General features: G+C 50.2%; 1 protein-coding gene across 7 annotated transcripts in view; it reads right to left on the bottom strand.

Moving 5' to 3' along the window:
* LOC144179475 (rho guanine nucleotide exchange factor 11-like) overlaps positions 1 to 15,541 on the bottom strand; it is a 207,175-nt gene that overhangs the window by 124,615 nt on the left and 67,019 nt on the right. For all 7 annotated transcript variants that reach the window (XM_077707850.1, XM_077707847.1, XM_077707844.1 and 4 more), the window contains 2 exons: positions 5,225 to 5,351; positions 2,822 to 3,088 (listed from right to left, as the gene is read on the bottom strand). In XM_077707850.1, coding sequence (XP_077563976.1) covers positions 2,822 to 3,088; positions 5,225 to 5,351 — 394 coding nt within the window. The remainder of the gene's footprint in view (positions 1 to 2,821; positions 3,089 to 5,224; positions 5,352 to 15,541) is intronic.

Genomic DNA, 15,541 nt, shown 5'->3' with positions numbered 1-15,541 from the left:
GTAAAGTTTTTTTAAGGCGGGAGGAGACGGCGAAGTTTACGCCACACATTTATCTACATTGGGTTTAGCAAAATGCGTGCATTCTAAAAGTACTCGCGTAGTTCTTATATAGCATGGCGTTTTGTAACGAACGCTCCAAACACACGAAAAAAGTAAACGCCCGCTTCGCGCTACTCGGCTAACTTGAAGCTTCCCAGCGCTTGGGGAGCACGCGGAACGCTGCGCGGGCTGGCGCGGACGGCGCGCACATGCACCCTCTCGCACAGCAGCGCCCCAAGCGGGCGCCGCCGCCAGTCATCACGGTCGGGGCCACCTCCGCGCCCGCCCTCAGCACACTAGCCAGTATATTCTAGGCACTGTAGTGCCTAGTATATTCTAGGCACTATAAGCGAGCTGACGTATTGGCTAGAGAGCCAGATTGGCTTGGCTTGGTGTCTTCGGAGCCGCGGTAGCGGCTAGCGCGAGGTGGGGGTAAAGGTGACTTTCGCCACCTAGCGTAGCCACCTCGTGAACGGAACGGCGTTGCCTGCTTCGCTCGCTGTCTCTACTATCTCCCGTTCTCCGTTTCATGCGCTTTCTTTGTGTTTGCTTCGTTGTGATTTCCGCACATAACGTTTTTCTCGTGCGCATTTCGCGATGTCACGTCGGACTTTAAGCGGCGGGTGATCCTGTTTGCTGAGAACTTGAACAACTGCGCCGCTCAGCGAGAGTTAGACGTTAATGAAAAGCTGATCAGGGGATGGCGGAAACAGCGGGACGAACTTTTTGCTTGTAGGGGATTGCGTCGTGCGTTTCGTGGCCCTACAATTGGAAGGCACGATGCTCTCGAGAAAAAACTCCGGCTGCCCGTGGAAGAGGAGCGTGCGATATTCAGACCAAAGCTCAACAGTTAGCGCTGCGAGGCAGGATTGGCCGTTCAGCCTTCAAAGCCAGTCGGGGGCGGGGGTGGGTAATGAACTGCGGCGCATGCGGCGCAAGTTCCGACGACGACGCAGTGTGTGGCTCCAACCAGTGAGGTGACCGCGTTGTAAATAAATGGGAGTTTTAAAAAGTTTCCTCAAGTTTTTTCTTAAAAGTATGGGTCGACCTATAATCGAATACATTATTTTTTTTTTTCGGCGACTTCAATTTTTAGGGGGTCGACCTATAGTCGTGCTCGACCTATTTTCGAATAAATACGGTATATGCCGCCGTGAGATTTACAGCCGACGAAAAGAAACAAAACGTACTGCGACGAAGACAAGATACGACAGATACGGGCGCTTGTATGCGTCCTATCTTATCATTGTCCACGACTGTTTACCGCGTTTTCTTTTTTCTTATTAAACTAGCTGGCGGTCGGTGCACTGGTTCACCACGAAGGCAACGTTTTCATAGGCACGCTCAAAAAACTTTTGAAATTCTTCAAGCAACTTATTATTTGAAATAATGGTAAAATTAATAAAATCACAGTCTCTAATGAGTTTCCTCCCCAAATATTAACACTGTTCGTAACTACAACCTTGGCCTGCGGAATAGCAGGCCCAATCGTTCGGGCAAAAAAACGCTTTACTTCCTTTTTCCTTAGTTTTAAAACAGCATGTTTTTATTTTTCACTTAAATAATTGCACACTATTCTTCGCGTTTTTGTGGCACTTTGTTTAAATTTGCGGTCACTAAAACACTTCAATCCAAGCCAATGATGAAACTAAGGCGAGCGCGATGTATCCATGACGACACAGACGACCTTGATGTGAGCCGCATGGACGCTAGTGCCAGATTCCTCTCTAGTGTATACTGTAAGAAACTCTGTGGTACAGCAAGCCTTCTGCAACTTCTGCAACACACGATGCGGCCGGTGCGTGGTGCCATCTCGGAGACTGGATTTGTGAGGCTGCTGCAAGGACTGTTTCTTGGTGGTGCTGTTTTGTAGCACTCGTTTTCGAGAGCTCCGGAAGGAGGGATGCAAAGGATGCCACCGGACGATTGCTGGGAGGTGGCGCCCGCACTCTGTATAAAGGTGTTGGTGGCCTTGAACGGGGCTTTTTCCTGTTCGTGAACTGGGCATTGTTGGTTTATTCTTCGTGGGCATTACGCCCACATTCGGCCCGGCTACAGTGGTGCAGCCAGCCAATGGATCAGGGCCCTCAGTAATCCCTCTGGCAACCCCAGGCCTTTTGCGCCCCTGAAGGGGGCAGTCGGGAGGGCCTCCCCATCACCACGATCCCAAGCACGATACCAACGGTGCCCCCCTGTACGGCTCCTGCCAAAGAAGAAGCGGACACCGGTCGCCCATAGTGGACCTGCTCTCCGCTGAATGCAGCGACATCGCGGTGCCTTCGCGCCACAGGCCTCCGTTCTGGGAGAGCCCCCATCTGCAGCAACGGCTTTGGGGGCCCCCTCTCCTCGTCTTCCTCCTGGGAGGCAGCAGGGCTGCTGTGCCAAGGGGCATGTTATCGCTAAGGGCTGCGTATCCGCTCACTTCGTCACAAACGCTGTCGCCCCCCTGCCTCTCCTCCTTGGCCGCCCCCCCCCCCCTCCCATTATAAACAGGGTTACCGCGCTCCACTGCTTTCCCCACTACTGCACTTCCTGGAAGGCCAGAATCGGGCTGCTCCCCTTTCTCGCGAGAACACCGTTTACAAGGCGTGTCTGTGCAACACAAAGGTTCCTTTCCACCAGAAATGTCGAGTGCACAGGATCAAGCGCCAAGAACACTGCCTGGTACCAGTTACGCACCGATGCTGTGCCTCAAATTTCTTTGTGCCAAACCATGTTGAAACAGCTCTGCTCACATAAGCTCCTGTTCGAGCATCCTTTGGTCAACTGCTACGTGTCTCACCGGAAGCGGCGGCGGCGGCCGGGGCGGGGCTGTCCAGGGGCGGGGCCAGGGCGGGGTCGCTGCTCCACTCGTCCGAGTGCGGGTGGGAGCGGCCGCCCCCCCGGCCGGCCCCGTGCGGCCGGCGGCCGGCCTTGGTCTTGATGCCCTCCATGAGGCCCAGGCCGGACATGCGGTGGTTCTTCTTGGCCTTCTTGTGCTGCCGCGTGGACCCGATGCACTGCTCCTCCACCACCTTCACGCACGACTTGTGGATGTTCATCTCGCAGTCTGCATGCAAACACCACAGCTCTCTTCGGGCAACTGGGAACAGCAGCCACACAGGCCTCAGCAGTGCATTGCTGCAAGCATTTTGAACAAGACGGTGATTTTTTGAGCTTAGGCTGCTTAAGCACTGCTCATGCCTCATGCAATGACAATAAAGGAACTCGGCAAAAAAAACGCACGATTTCACGCATTAGGCGCAATCTCCTTTCAAAACACATGCGCGCATTGACGTTGACATCCCGAGTCCGTCGATTCAGCCAAGTGACACTCTACACGAGCTATTGCCATTCTTAATTTGTAGCCAAGAGTAGATCATACCTGCCATCCCAGACAGAGGTGCGCAAATACACTGTTTCACGAGGAGGGAGTTTCATAGTGCCCTGCAACCAACAAAAGGGCTTTAAATTTTCACACATTGGAGAAGTAGCGAGAGGAGTGAAAAGTGGGCTCTTCCACAAGACTCGCACGTTCCTCTGACTACACCCCGCTCCCTGTGGTGCCTGAAACGCCAGGAATTGCGTAGTAAAATTGTTAAATACAGAGTTTCAGTAGGATGTGCTCACAGTGTGCTTTTGGTGAGAAGTCATGCATGGCAATGAGGCATGCCGCCAAGGTGAGATATCTTCAACACCTCACTCAAGGGCATGGGTCATGTCAAGACTTGATTATTGATTGATTGTAGGGTTCAACACGCTGACGCTACACAGGCAATGAGGCGTGCGCTAAAGTGCAGGGCTCCGGATTAATTTTGACCACCTGCAGGGGATCTTTAACGTGCGCCGAAATCTCGCACTTTTCGCCTCCATCAGAAAAGCGGCCGGGAGTCAAACCTGCGACATCCTGTCTCTCATACAGTGGAACCCCCACGATATCACGTCCCCCGGTCTCCCGACGGATCACCACAGTCCCGACAAGCTTCATACGATGGATGCTGACTGGGAAAAGGAAAGAGCGTTTTACCACCTTTTACGTTGCCTCGTGCCGACCTTTCTTTCGTGAGGGTCGTGAGGACCGAAAATTTGCCAAAAAATCTATTTCATGTATTAACTTTATTTGCAGTCTACAGCCTTCGAAGAGTGTACCTGCAAAATATTATAGCTGTAGCAGTTACAGCTGCCTAAATGACCATTTCCACATGTTTCAGAACTTCGTGCCTTGTTTTCTCAGGACCAACTTTTTTCCTGCGAGGTCAACTGTCGGGTACACTGCCTGGGGATGCCCTGGTCAGATTGGTGTTGCTTCTGCTGCATTTGAAAGCTCATGAACTGAACAGTGTAATAAAACCACACAAGTATAGAAATTCTTTATGCCGGCACAATGTTTCATGCGGTTCGTTTTACGAAAACTTTGGTAATTGATGACCTGTTTACACTATTTGAAGAAACAATGCTACAATTACTGCAGTCGCACTCCCTGGTCCTTCTAGAGTACAAAGGGATAAAAGCTATTTGAGTATTTCATAGGTAGATAATGAAACAATAGCCCGAAATGGAATGGCATAATATGTTGCACAACTTTGAACTTACACCGCACAGATGAAAACTGATTGCATATTAGTGCTCAGGATTTTAATATACAGTTGATGTGTAAATTTCGGGCACAGAGGCTAAAAAATAAGAAAAACCAGCTCGTGATAGAGTGATTTCCACTGGGGTTCCACTGTATTTCCGTAACTGCGTCACTGCATCACTGAATACCAAGAGTGGCATTGACTGCTGTTGATTCCAGCAAGTGCCTTGAGGATGCCCTGCGGTACGTTTCGTAACTCTCTTAGAAATCTAAAATCCTCCCAAAACGTAGCCAACAAGAGCGTCCAGTGCTTAGAACAGAGGACTCCGAAATTCTTGAACCACATATGACTGCTCTGTGCTAACAGAGAGCACAAAAACTCAATCAAAAGATTTTTTCCCTTTTTCTCAGCCAAGGTACCATTCATATGCTTGAGCTGTTTCCTGCGTTTCCAGCAAAGTGCTCCCATGTCCAAAGAAAAAGAGTCTTGCTGGCGGCCTTGAGATGCCTTGCTATGGAAAAGTATACAGGGCCAGACAAAAATGCTAAAATCACAGCGTTAGCAGCTGAAGCAAAACCACTTTGCACGCGTAACCTGCACTCGGCGGCAGGTGGTGGGCAAGGACTCACTGGAGCACTGGTATCCCTGGTCGCCCACGCCCCAGATGATGTGCTGGCAGTGGTTGCAGTAGGTGACGCAGTGGTACTGCTGCGACTGGAACTGGTGGCCCCGCGTGTGGATCGGCTGCGACGACAGCTGCACGTTCGAGGAGGGGGAAACAGCGCGTGGAGCAACCGTCCCCACACACTGGCACGGCCACCTAGGGGGCAACTCAATCAGGAAACGCTGCACTGGAGTAGAGCTCCATTTTTAAACGAGAACGTGTTTGCTTCTGAGGCAGCCGAGCCACCAGCCCTCCAGGGGCACTTTGCGCCAACAGACGACAGGCTCGTCAACTGGCCCCGCCCAGCACACGGCTGCCACCTTCTTTTGGCCCGCACACAGCAGCTCAAATCATGCTGGCAAATGTGCCTGTCCTGGCCACTTCCTTTGCGGTGGTCCAACCACACATAACAGCCGCTTTGGTATTCTAGTGTTCAGCGAACGCCAGGGGGAAATCTGTCACTGACCACTGGGGGCCGCTCCACTCTTCCTTGGTGGAGTGGCACCCTCCGTGCGTATGGTCCACCATCAGTGCTCTGCCCTTCCCCATGCGCCCTTCCGGCGCAACAGGAGCACTGGCTTACTTTCACTGCAATGTGCGCAACTCACAACTTAAGACACAATTCAACACCTGCATTTTTTGTTTGTTGTGTCAGGGGACACCATTGAGCACGTAGGCATTCTACTGGCTGCAACCACTTAAAGCAATGGAACTAAAAGTAGGCAAGTGCCGTCATAACCTACACATCACACTTACAGCCCAGCCTCATCATAACACGTGCCATGAAGACAAACTAAACGTTTGCTCAATTTGAAAGATCCTGAAAGTCTTAACCACAAAAATGCAGATACAGCCAAACCCCCAATAACGGAACACCACAAGTATGAAATTCCTGCAGCAACGAAATATTTCCGGATCCCCAGGGAATGCCCACAGAAGCCCATGATTTCAAATCTTGCAGCAACAAAATGTTTTTGGAAGGCGATCCCGCATTAACGGAATAGGCTCCAAGTCTGGTTGGCATTTTATCTACCATTTTGAAGCTAACAGCGTCCAAAAAGTGCTCAAATGTACTTTTTGTTTTTCTGGACTCAAAGTGCGTAAACTCTTTCCACACCACGCTTGCGTGACCGCCGCCTTGTTTCCTTACAAAAAAAGACTGTGCAGCAGGTGGCTGTGGAAGCAGCCCCACAGCGACACCACCAGGGGATGACACATGGTGACTCACGGCACGGCTCTGGCTTGGGCTACGCTAGCCCGCTACCGCCAAACAGTGCACGTGCGTTTCTTGTGTCTGCAGTGATTGCCCATTCTTCTCTGTAAGATGCCTCTGCCAGCCCAAAAGTGCAAGTTTTTATTGCTACCAGATAAGGAAGCCATCACTGCCTAAGTTAGTGCCCAAGTGGAGGGAGGGTAGCGCCGACCAGTTTTCCCAAAAACAAGCATGCCAAAACAGTGGCCTTTCTGGACGTCACCAAAGCGGTGCTCACTTAGTTTTGTGAACAGCATTGGCACAATGAGGTGCCATTGTTTGGCAAAGTTCGTCAACAGAACAAGATGGACTTGGCTTGCATGCTCAGACATACTCGCTGACGAGGGCCAAGGAGAAAAACGTGCAGAGAAGGCGAACCCACGGGATGTTCTGGATGCGTTTGACATGATCTGGTCGGTCTTAGGCACGCACTACAACTGGCAATGAACAGAGAACAGTTCTTGCAGTGTGAGAGCTGAGCAGTGCTGTGAAGTTGTTGCAAGGTAAGGCTCCTCGCAAGGAAGTATAACCGACTTTTGGAAATAAATTTTCGGTTTGCGGGCAATTTTCCCGACGTTTACGTTTCAGTCTCACGGCAACGAAATTCCCGCAAAAGCAAATATTTCTGGCTTTCCCCAGCGCTTTTGTTATTGCATGGTTCGACTGTATATTGCAAAACTTCAAAATGTGCATAATATGGGCCAGCGCTAAAATAGCACTTGCAAGTGATACCATCCAAGGGAACTGCAGTGCAGCCAGCCACCATCGCCCCGTCAGGTTTCTCGGCCGTGGCTCCGGTCTGCAGCCACGCATCGCATCATGGAGACGTTGCCGGGGTGGGGCTGGGGTATTGTTATCGTACCTCAATTACCGCATTTACCCACTTTTCCTCTTGAGGATTTACACCCCTGTCCAACGTGCCTATTCAAGTGCACTTACGGCGAGTGCACTCGAGCTTCCCAAGTGACACTTGGGCTGCGCGCTGCTAAACGACAAAATGAAGTGCCCTTGGCCGTGATGTCAGTGACGATAGCCGGCGTAAATATTACGCAAAATTACTTGAAATTCCCCCTCTTTATCATGTGAGAAATAATGTAAACATTTCGTTGTGTTTGCATTGTTTAAAATCGCAATCCGTGCCTCAAAAAAAGGAGTAGGGACGGCGACTGAACACCAGCACTGATATCTTCACTGGTATTCACTGCGCAGCGAATGACACCAGTATTATCATTTGGGGGAAATTATCTGTAAGCGTGGAATATAACAGAGAAGGCTGAAGCGGGAATACAATCACAAGGTCACAAGAAACCACCTACAAGAACCGCTGCCATGGAGAAAAACCCCACCAGGCGGCGCTGGCACGGTGTTGAGAGTGTGGGGACCCTTGTTTCCCTACGCCTCGCCTGCACATGTTTTCGCGAGCTGGGAGCCGCCATTTTGGGCAGCCGGCGCGTCACGACAGTCGTGACCTCTTCGTGACCCTGTGCGCGCGCTGAAGCGGCTCGCCGCGAACGTATGCGCGAGGGAAGGAGGACCAGTTTGCCACCTTCCTTCAAGCCACCCGCTCCCCGACCTGGGGAAGACCTCCTCTTCCCTCAGAGCTGACCTGCGGGACGAACGAGCACTCCGCCGGGCAGTCGACTGGGCGATTTGGTCGGGTTGGCGCGGATGTACCAACTCCGAATGCCCTGATGACGGTGAACCCAGTTGGCTCCACAGACTCTGCTGAGAGATTCTGTCCTGATCGGTCGCACGGGATGCCTCCCCTGCTCCCGCAGCCGTGATGCCGGATATCGAGGTCCGAGTCCCGCGGCTTGAGCGAGCGACAGGAGCCACTGTCTCCCCGCAAATGATAGTCGTGTTGTCTGGTATATGCCCTGTATCTGCCAGGCAATAAAGCCTCATTTTGGATTGCCGGAGCCTGTCTATCGCATGTGAGTACCCGAACCCGTGCGTGAGTCTTTGACTTCCCCAGGGCTAGTGTACGGCGCGTAGCACTTTCTCTAGCAAAGCTAGCCGGGGTCCTCTGCTATCCCGTACGTTAGCCCACAAGAGAGAGGTTATTTTCTTGTTTTTCGTCGCTGCTTCTCTTTTTGTAAAAGTAAATAAGCAATATATCTATAATTAACCTTTAACGTTACTTATTATCATCCAAATGCTCGCGGTTTTAGCTTATTTTTCCGCATTTTCGGACTTCTGCTCACGAAATTACTCACTCGGGGAGTTGGCCTCGGTAAGTGTGTTTGGGGAACACACAGCTTAAAGTGCGTTCCTTGTAAAATGTCATTGGCGTCTGCCGTTTAGCTGCTCCCGCATGCCATCTTAGCCAGGTGCACTCTCTGAAAGTGCACTTAAATAGGCACGTTTGACAGGGGTATTACTTTCTGGTTACCTTGCACAAAAATGCAGCGGGAATGGATAACGTACCGTATTTACACGGTTGTAGGTCGACCCTTTTTTTCAAATTTGACAATCCAATGTTGGGAGGTCGACTTAGAATCGAAGTCGTCTCTAGCTAGTAACGGCAAGAGAAACGAGAAATCGGGGGTGCTACGAGGTGGGGACAGCTTGGCACCCTCGTTCCCATAATTATGGTCTAAACTATGAACCGCATGGGGCGTCTTCTGCTCGCGAAAATGCGCCGCACTGACGCTGCCGCGAATACCACCCGCATGCTGCGCGCTACGGGATCGGCGGTGGCAACATGGCGGCACCAGCCATGCACGTAGCTCCAGTGACCGCTTCTAACAGCTCTCTAAGATATCACTGAAGGCACAAACGAAGACGTTTGTGCAGGAAAGGAGCTGATAATGTGGTTGAAAACGACACTATAAAGCATTATCTGCGCCGCTAGGGAAAGCGCCAATCAAATATCTATCACCGTGACAAGCCTAAACATCTCCGGCGGCGCCAGCCGACTGTCCCGAGCGCTATCAAACTTCCACCATGAAGAGCGCGCGTCGTCAGGCTCCTCCCGCTGCCGCGCTCGGCGTGCGGTTTACCAAGGTAGAACTGGTAGAACTTAAAAGCAGTAGAAGGTCCCGCGTGCGCGGAATCGTCGCCACGGGCGTGAAAAAGTCGCCCACGCAACGCTGACGTGCACGAATCGCGTGCAAAAATGTATCAAGAAGCATTTTATTCGTCCCTAATAAACAAAATGAGTATTAGCGAATTCCTTGATTTAATGGTCGGCGCTAACGTAGCCCATATCATATCACATTGTTCAGTACACTTCCAAACGCGATGGTGGGAGTTTAGTCGCTCAAAAGTAAATCGCGCGCGGCCGCTTCCGTCAGCCGCCATGTTTGTTTTGGTATCGCGGCAGTGGCCGCTGCCGGTTGCTTCGATGGTTGTCATCTCGCAGCGAATGTGTTCTTCCCGCTCAACCCACAGCGCATGGTTATTCCGGGTGCTTATACGCCTCGAGCGCGGCCTGTAGGGGCGCCACTGAAATCCCCCTAGCGGCGCGTTTCGAAAGCAGCCGCGGGAGTCCGCGCCCCGCTCCCCAGTGCCGCCGCTGCTTTTGCGGCACGTTCACGACTGAGATTTGCCGTTTCCGGGCGTTCGAAATCCATGTTTATGTGGAGCAGTCACTCTGTTCGCAAATGGGGTGTGTTTCCGATAGTGTAAATGTTTCCGACGCGATCTTAGTGTGGTATTTTCGGTATTTATAAGCGCCAGGTGTATGTCACAGGCCAGCGTCGCGGAATCGGCGTATGATGGAGCCGATTGTAGTTACACTGACCTGAATTCACTAGCCGTGTCTCCGTAACCGCCGGTTCCTCAGATATCCATGCTACGGCTATACACGACGTTTTAAATCGGTTTTGTGCGCTTACATAATCAGCGGAGCACTGATACCTGACAGCACGCCAGTTACGTTTGCCAATATTATTGTTCACCACCATTTACAAGCCAGTCTGTGTTAATTTCGGGAATATTCAACAAAAGTACGATGGACAATACATAATTATACTCGGGGATCAGCACACGACAGAGTCGTCTTGTCGTGAGGTGCGCGCCCGCAGACTTTCATCTGCTACATATATCCTCTGCGAGCAGCGCGGAGACGGGCTTACAATATAATCCGCGTCCGCGACTAAATGCGTCTTTGAAATATCGTCATATTGTTTATTGTTTATTTCGGCAACAAAGGAAGTTGCCCTGGGGCTATGGCAAAAGGCAACATTTAAAGTCGCCTGACTAGGCCCCTAGCCCCAGGCAGCACAACCACACAAACAGCAGTTTGGTACAACAACCACACAAACAGCAGTTTGGTTCAAAATGAAAATGGCTTAGAAATTGTAATTCATACATTATACAATTCTATGTTCAACTAAACAACAATATCAGGCTAACCATACACAGTTGGTATTTATTTCTGAAATCTGTATTCAAAATTTGTGAGCATAAATATGCGTAATAAAATAACTCTTGTTACACACCAAGAAAAAATAGTTTTTTTTACAGGGATTACAACACAAAAGCATTATTACAAAAAAAAACAAAAAAAAACGCACACAATAACAGAGCTACAAAAGAGGAGACGGAAGAACATGACATTATTGCTCGAGTAGAAGCCGTTTAACTTTTTTCCGGAAGGCTAGCAGAGAAGAGCAGCTTTGCATCACATCAAGTAGAGAAGGATACATATTTAAAAGATTTGGTATCTGCCATTGAAGCAGTTGCATGCCGTATCCTGCCCTAGTCTGAATTTTTTTAAATGCAGTGTGTCTGAGACTATAGTGCGGATCAGTAATAGTGTATAATGATAAAAATATTTCTGGGTCTGATTTCAAGTTCAGGAAGGCTGTTTCGGCTAAGCGTTGATTATACATATCCTTAATAGTCAATATGTAGCTTTATTTAAAATAGGAAGAAACATGTTGTCGACTTGATAAGTTGTGAATGAATCGTAAACCACGTTTTTGCATTAAATAAAGAACATGAATGTTTGATTTTGACGTAGCGCCCCAAACTAGTAGACAATACTGTAGCCTTGTGTGAACAGCGCAATGGTAAAGTTGTCGTTTTATCTTCTCGGGTAACAATATGGCACAGGGAGCCTGCAGAATAAACCAGAAACTGAAAGCAGAGGGCCTTATCACATACAGTCAAACGCGGCTATAAAAAACCCGGATAGAGCGAATTATGCAATATATCGAACAAAAAAATTCAGTTACGGATATACATGGGAAACTGATTCCTTATAACGGAGTTCACATACGATATATCGAACTCCGCGCGCCTAGAATGGCCGCCGAAATGCATGGTCTCGGAGCGGCGATTGAGATGTGGATTTTTCCGCTCTTCCCCAACTAGGCTACCAAGCCCCCCGTATCGTTAATAAAGTTTCATTCATTCATTCAAATGTGGATTGGCCGCGACCACGGAGCAAGAGCCGGGACTGGGACATTGCGCCTTGCCCGGACCGACGTGACGGCCGACACTTTCCGTAACTATTTCCGACGCGTGGGACTTACGACGGAACCCGCCCAGTCAGCGAGTCCAGACTATACAGCAGCATCGGTGAACTGTGGGAAGAGTTCGCCAACGTTGCCGATGCCGTCGCGAGTGACAGCCGTCCGATGCTTAGAGCAAAGCGATTTCGGTTATCGATGTGCTCCGCCAATGCTTCTTCGACTTTGCAAATAATGTTTCGTGTAGAGAAGGCTATGCTAGTTGTAGCCGCCAAAACCAAAGTGAAAACAAAAATCACCGCTTTTTTTTTTTTGCAAAGTAGGTAGTTAGGGCGGAAAGAAGCTTTAATAACTGCAATAAATGGATTATTTTGGGTATGGTTAATAGCTACTTTACTGTGTTCGTTTCTCTATGCGGGGATGGTGGAGTTGAGCAGGTTGGCGAAGGGGGGGGGGGGGGGGGGCTACCGCGCAATGCGAACTCGTAACAATAAGCTCGTTATTCGCGGGTTCGGCTATATCGAACTATTGGATATATCGAACAAATCGCGGTGCATACTGCAGTTCGCTATAAACGGGTTCGACTGTACCACACTCTTCCAACTACACATTTCATCGCTTGTTGAACAGCCTACCCTGTATACTTCCAAAAATGCGTCCGCCATACGATCAGCTCTTCGTTGAAGTAGAAAAACAAAAGGAAAGTGGACGCGAGATTTATGTGTGGGATTACTAAAACGTTCATTGCTTGATCCCGCTCCGCATTTGTACACGGCGTCCCCCTCCCTGACCCCCCCCCCCCCCGATTTCTCGCGAAATAGCAGTGCATTTCGCGTATACTTGGTCTAGTGAAACCTACCTGGCTTAAGTTTAGACGAACGTCTTTAGCATGCCAGAAGCAGCACTGTTTTTTTTTATTATTTCCGTTAGAGCTATTATGTTTCTAATTTCCGCATTGGCACAGCATTTATTTTTCTGTGGTTTTATTTCCTTGGTTCTTGCTATATGGGGTGTGTGGGCACATATTTAGCGACGCATAGGCTTGGAATATACTTTAGATTTTCGCATGGTTTATATTCTTATAAAAGGCATAAGTTATTGTCCGGGATTGGGTAATCACATCCCCGAAACATATTTTCTGTGGCGTATATATGCGAAACGAAGCCGCATTCGTTGTCCACGCTGCAAAATGAAGCCAACCCTCATTCTGCCAGTATCAGGTCTAAACGAGGCGTCAGTAGAATTCATTTGTGCCTGATGTTTTGGAGGTGACATGGGTGATATGCTGCTGCCGTCGCCGACGCCCGGAAGAGCGGCGACGAAGCGCGCCGAACCGCGTCCCCGGGTAGCTCTTGCAGGCGATCGCGTACTCTACGAAGACGCAGCTGCTTTTTAAGTGACCTAAACGTTCTCTTTGCCTATAGTTGTCACCATAACAAGTTTTTTTAGGCGCGGAAAGGCGAAACGAAGCGAAATAGAACCAAAACACTGCACGAGCCCCTATCAGTTACGCAGCGCAAATCCCGTCAACGCCGCGCAGAAGTGGCGGCAGGCGGCGCAGCGATCGCGAAGCTCGAGGCGTATACAAAAGCTTTTCTTTCTTAACGAGAGATGCAATTTAGCGGGGTCGACCTACATTCGAGTCGACTTACAATCGTGTACAGTGTAGACCATTTATAACGTAACCGCTTATAGTGCGGGACCGGATATAACGCGGGTTTTCGTAACCACCGGTTTGGCTCCCATAGAACTCAATGCATAAGCATACCGCTGAAGATGCGGTTGGCCGAAGCACCATACCGGTTATAGTGCGGTTTTTCGGCGGGTCTGCTCATCGATCGGCGCAGGGGGCATCGTTTTAGGGTAGCAAAAGAAAAAAGAAATGATGAAATCGGCCATCTGACGCAGCGCGCACCCCTTGCTCTCTAACTTCGACACAGAAGCAAAAAATAGGCACCCTTTAGTTCGCGCGTACGTGATAACCACAGCTGTCCTTGCTTGATGCACCTCGGAAGATAGCGACCGGCTCCCCGTCCGCGCGTGGCAAGTTATTTCTATTAATCGTGAACCGCATGGCCCGTTTTCGCACATCGGCGTTGCGCGTGCGTTTTTTTCATACTCGCGTCTACGATTCCGCGCTCGCGGTGGCTTCTTCGCGTGGCAGTGGGAGGAGCCCGACGACTTGCACCAATGGAAAGACGCGCACGTAATGGCGGGAGATTCGAAGCGCTCCGAGCCGGTTAGCCGCGCCAAAGGTGTTTAGGCTAAAGTCCCTCGATCAGATGAAGGGACTTTAGTTTAGGCTTACCGCCGCGGTATTTTTTGATGGGCGCTTTCACAAGCAGCGTGGATGGCAGTCTGTATTCCACTTTGCGGTCACATTATCAGCTCTTTTCTTGCATTAGTATCCTCGCTTGCGCCTCGTGCGGCATTTCAGCGAGCGGTTAGAAGTGCTCGCTGGAGCTGCCTGCACCGCTTCACGGCCCGTGCCGACGCCATGTTGCCGCCTCTTACCGCGCCGCACACATTACGTCAGTTTACGCGCCGGCGTCGCCGCGCTTGCGGCGTGCGCTGCACGTTTTCGCGAGAAATCGCTCCATGCGGTTCACGCTTTAGAACGTTGTGCAGATAAGCCACCGCTCTTCCCGAACAAGCGAGCCGCGCGAAGATTTCCACCACCAGTACGTTGCGCTGATAAGCAGCCGCCTTCGGCATCGTGAACGCAAGGTGGGGTAAAAAAAAAAAAATCCCGCTGGCCTTTCTTATCATGTCCTGCGGCATCTTCATAGACGCAAAAAACGCAGCCATGGTCTTTCAAAACACAAACACAACGGAAGTTAAAGCCGCACTCGCCGTTTGTAAGACCGCGCTTTTGCAATGTGTGAGACCCGGCAGCAGCGGCTGATGTTAAAAATAATACGAAATAAAGACCCTTCCTTCGTTTTTAGGCGCTGTGCGTTTGGGTGATAAAAAATTTAGGATGACTTGAGAGTTAGGTGGCGATTTGGTTGAATTCGCGCACGTTTTGGTTATAGTGCGGTACCGCTTATAGTGCGGATTTTTGCGGCTCCCGCGACATACGTTATAAGCGGTCTACACTGTATATATGGTACTGTTCAATATTTTTTTATCTCGGCAAAACTGCTGACGCCATCGACGATGGCATTAACTTGATATCACACCACAGAAGGCAGAGAGAGAAATGGTAAAAACACATTCTAACAAAAAAATCTCGACAGTTGCTAGCAACACAAGCATGAATGCAGTGGCTCAGAGTTTAAAAATTACGCGCTTGTGGAACGCCACCTGCTGAACGCAGCACAAGCCCACTTGTGAATAGCGCAATGAAAGCGCTGTGGCGAGCAAACAAAGCCCCAAATGCACTGTTCCGCTGCTCTGTGCTGTTCTGCGACTTCAGCTGTGTTGCAGCCTTTTTTTGTGCTCCTGGTGCGCAGCGTGCGATCAACCGGTGCAGCAGGTTTCAAACTGATGGTTTCCGAGCATGCCCAAGAAAGCTGCGCAGCTGGGCAGCACTTCAGAGTGCAGCTTGTGTGTGTGCTCCGCTGGAGACACACCCAGAGAAGGGAAGCTTCCCGGTGCGGGAAAATAA

This window comes from Haemaphysalis longicornis, unplaced genomic scaffold (genome assembly GCF_048455015.1).
Source record: "Haemaphysalis longicornis isolate Haplotype H1 unplaced genomic scaffold, Haemaphysalis longicornis Haplotype H1 scaffold_4, whole genome shotgun sequence".
NCBI lineage: Eukaryota > Metazoa > Arthropoda > Arachnida > Ixodida > Ixodidae > Haemaphysalis > Haemaphysalis longicornis.
Note: the sequence above shows the minus strand (reverse complement) of the source record. Positions and strands in the feature narration are given on the sequence as shown.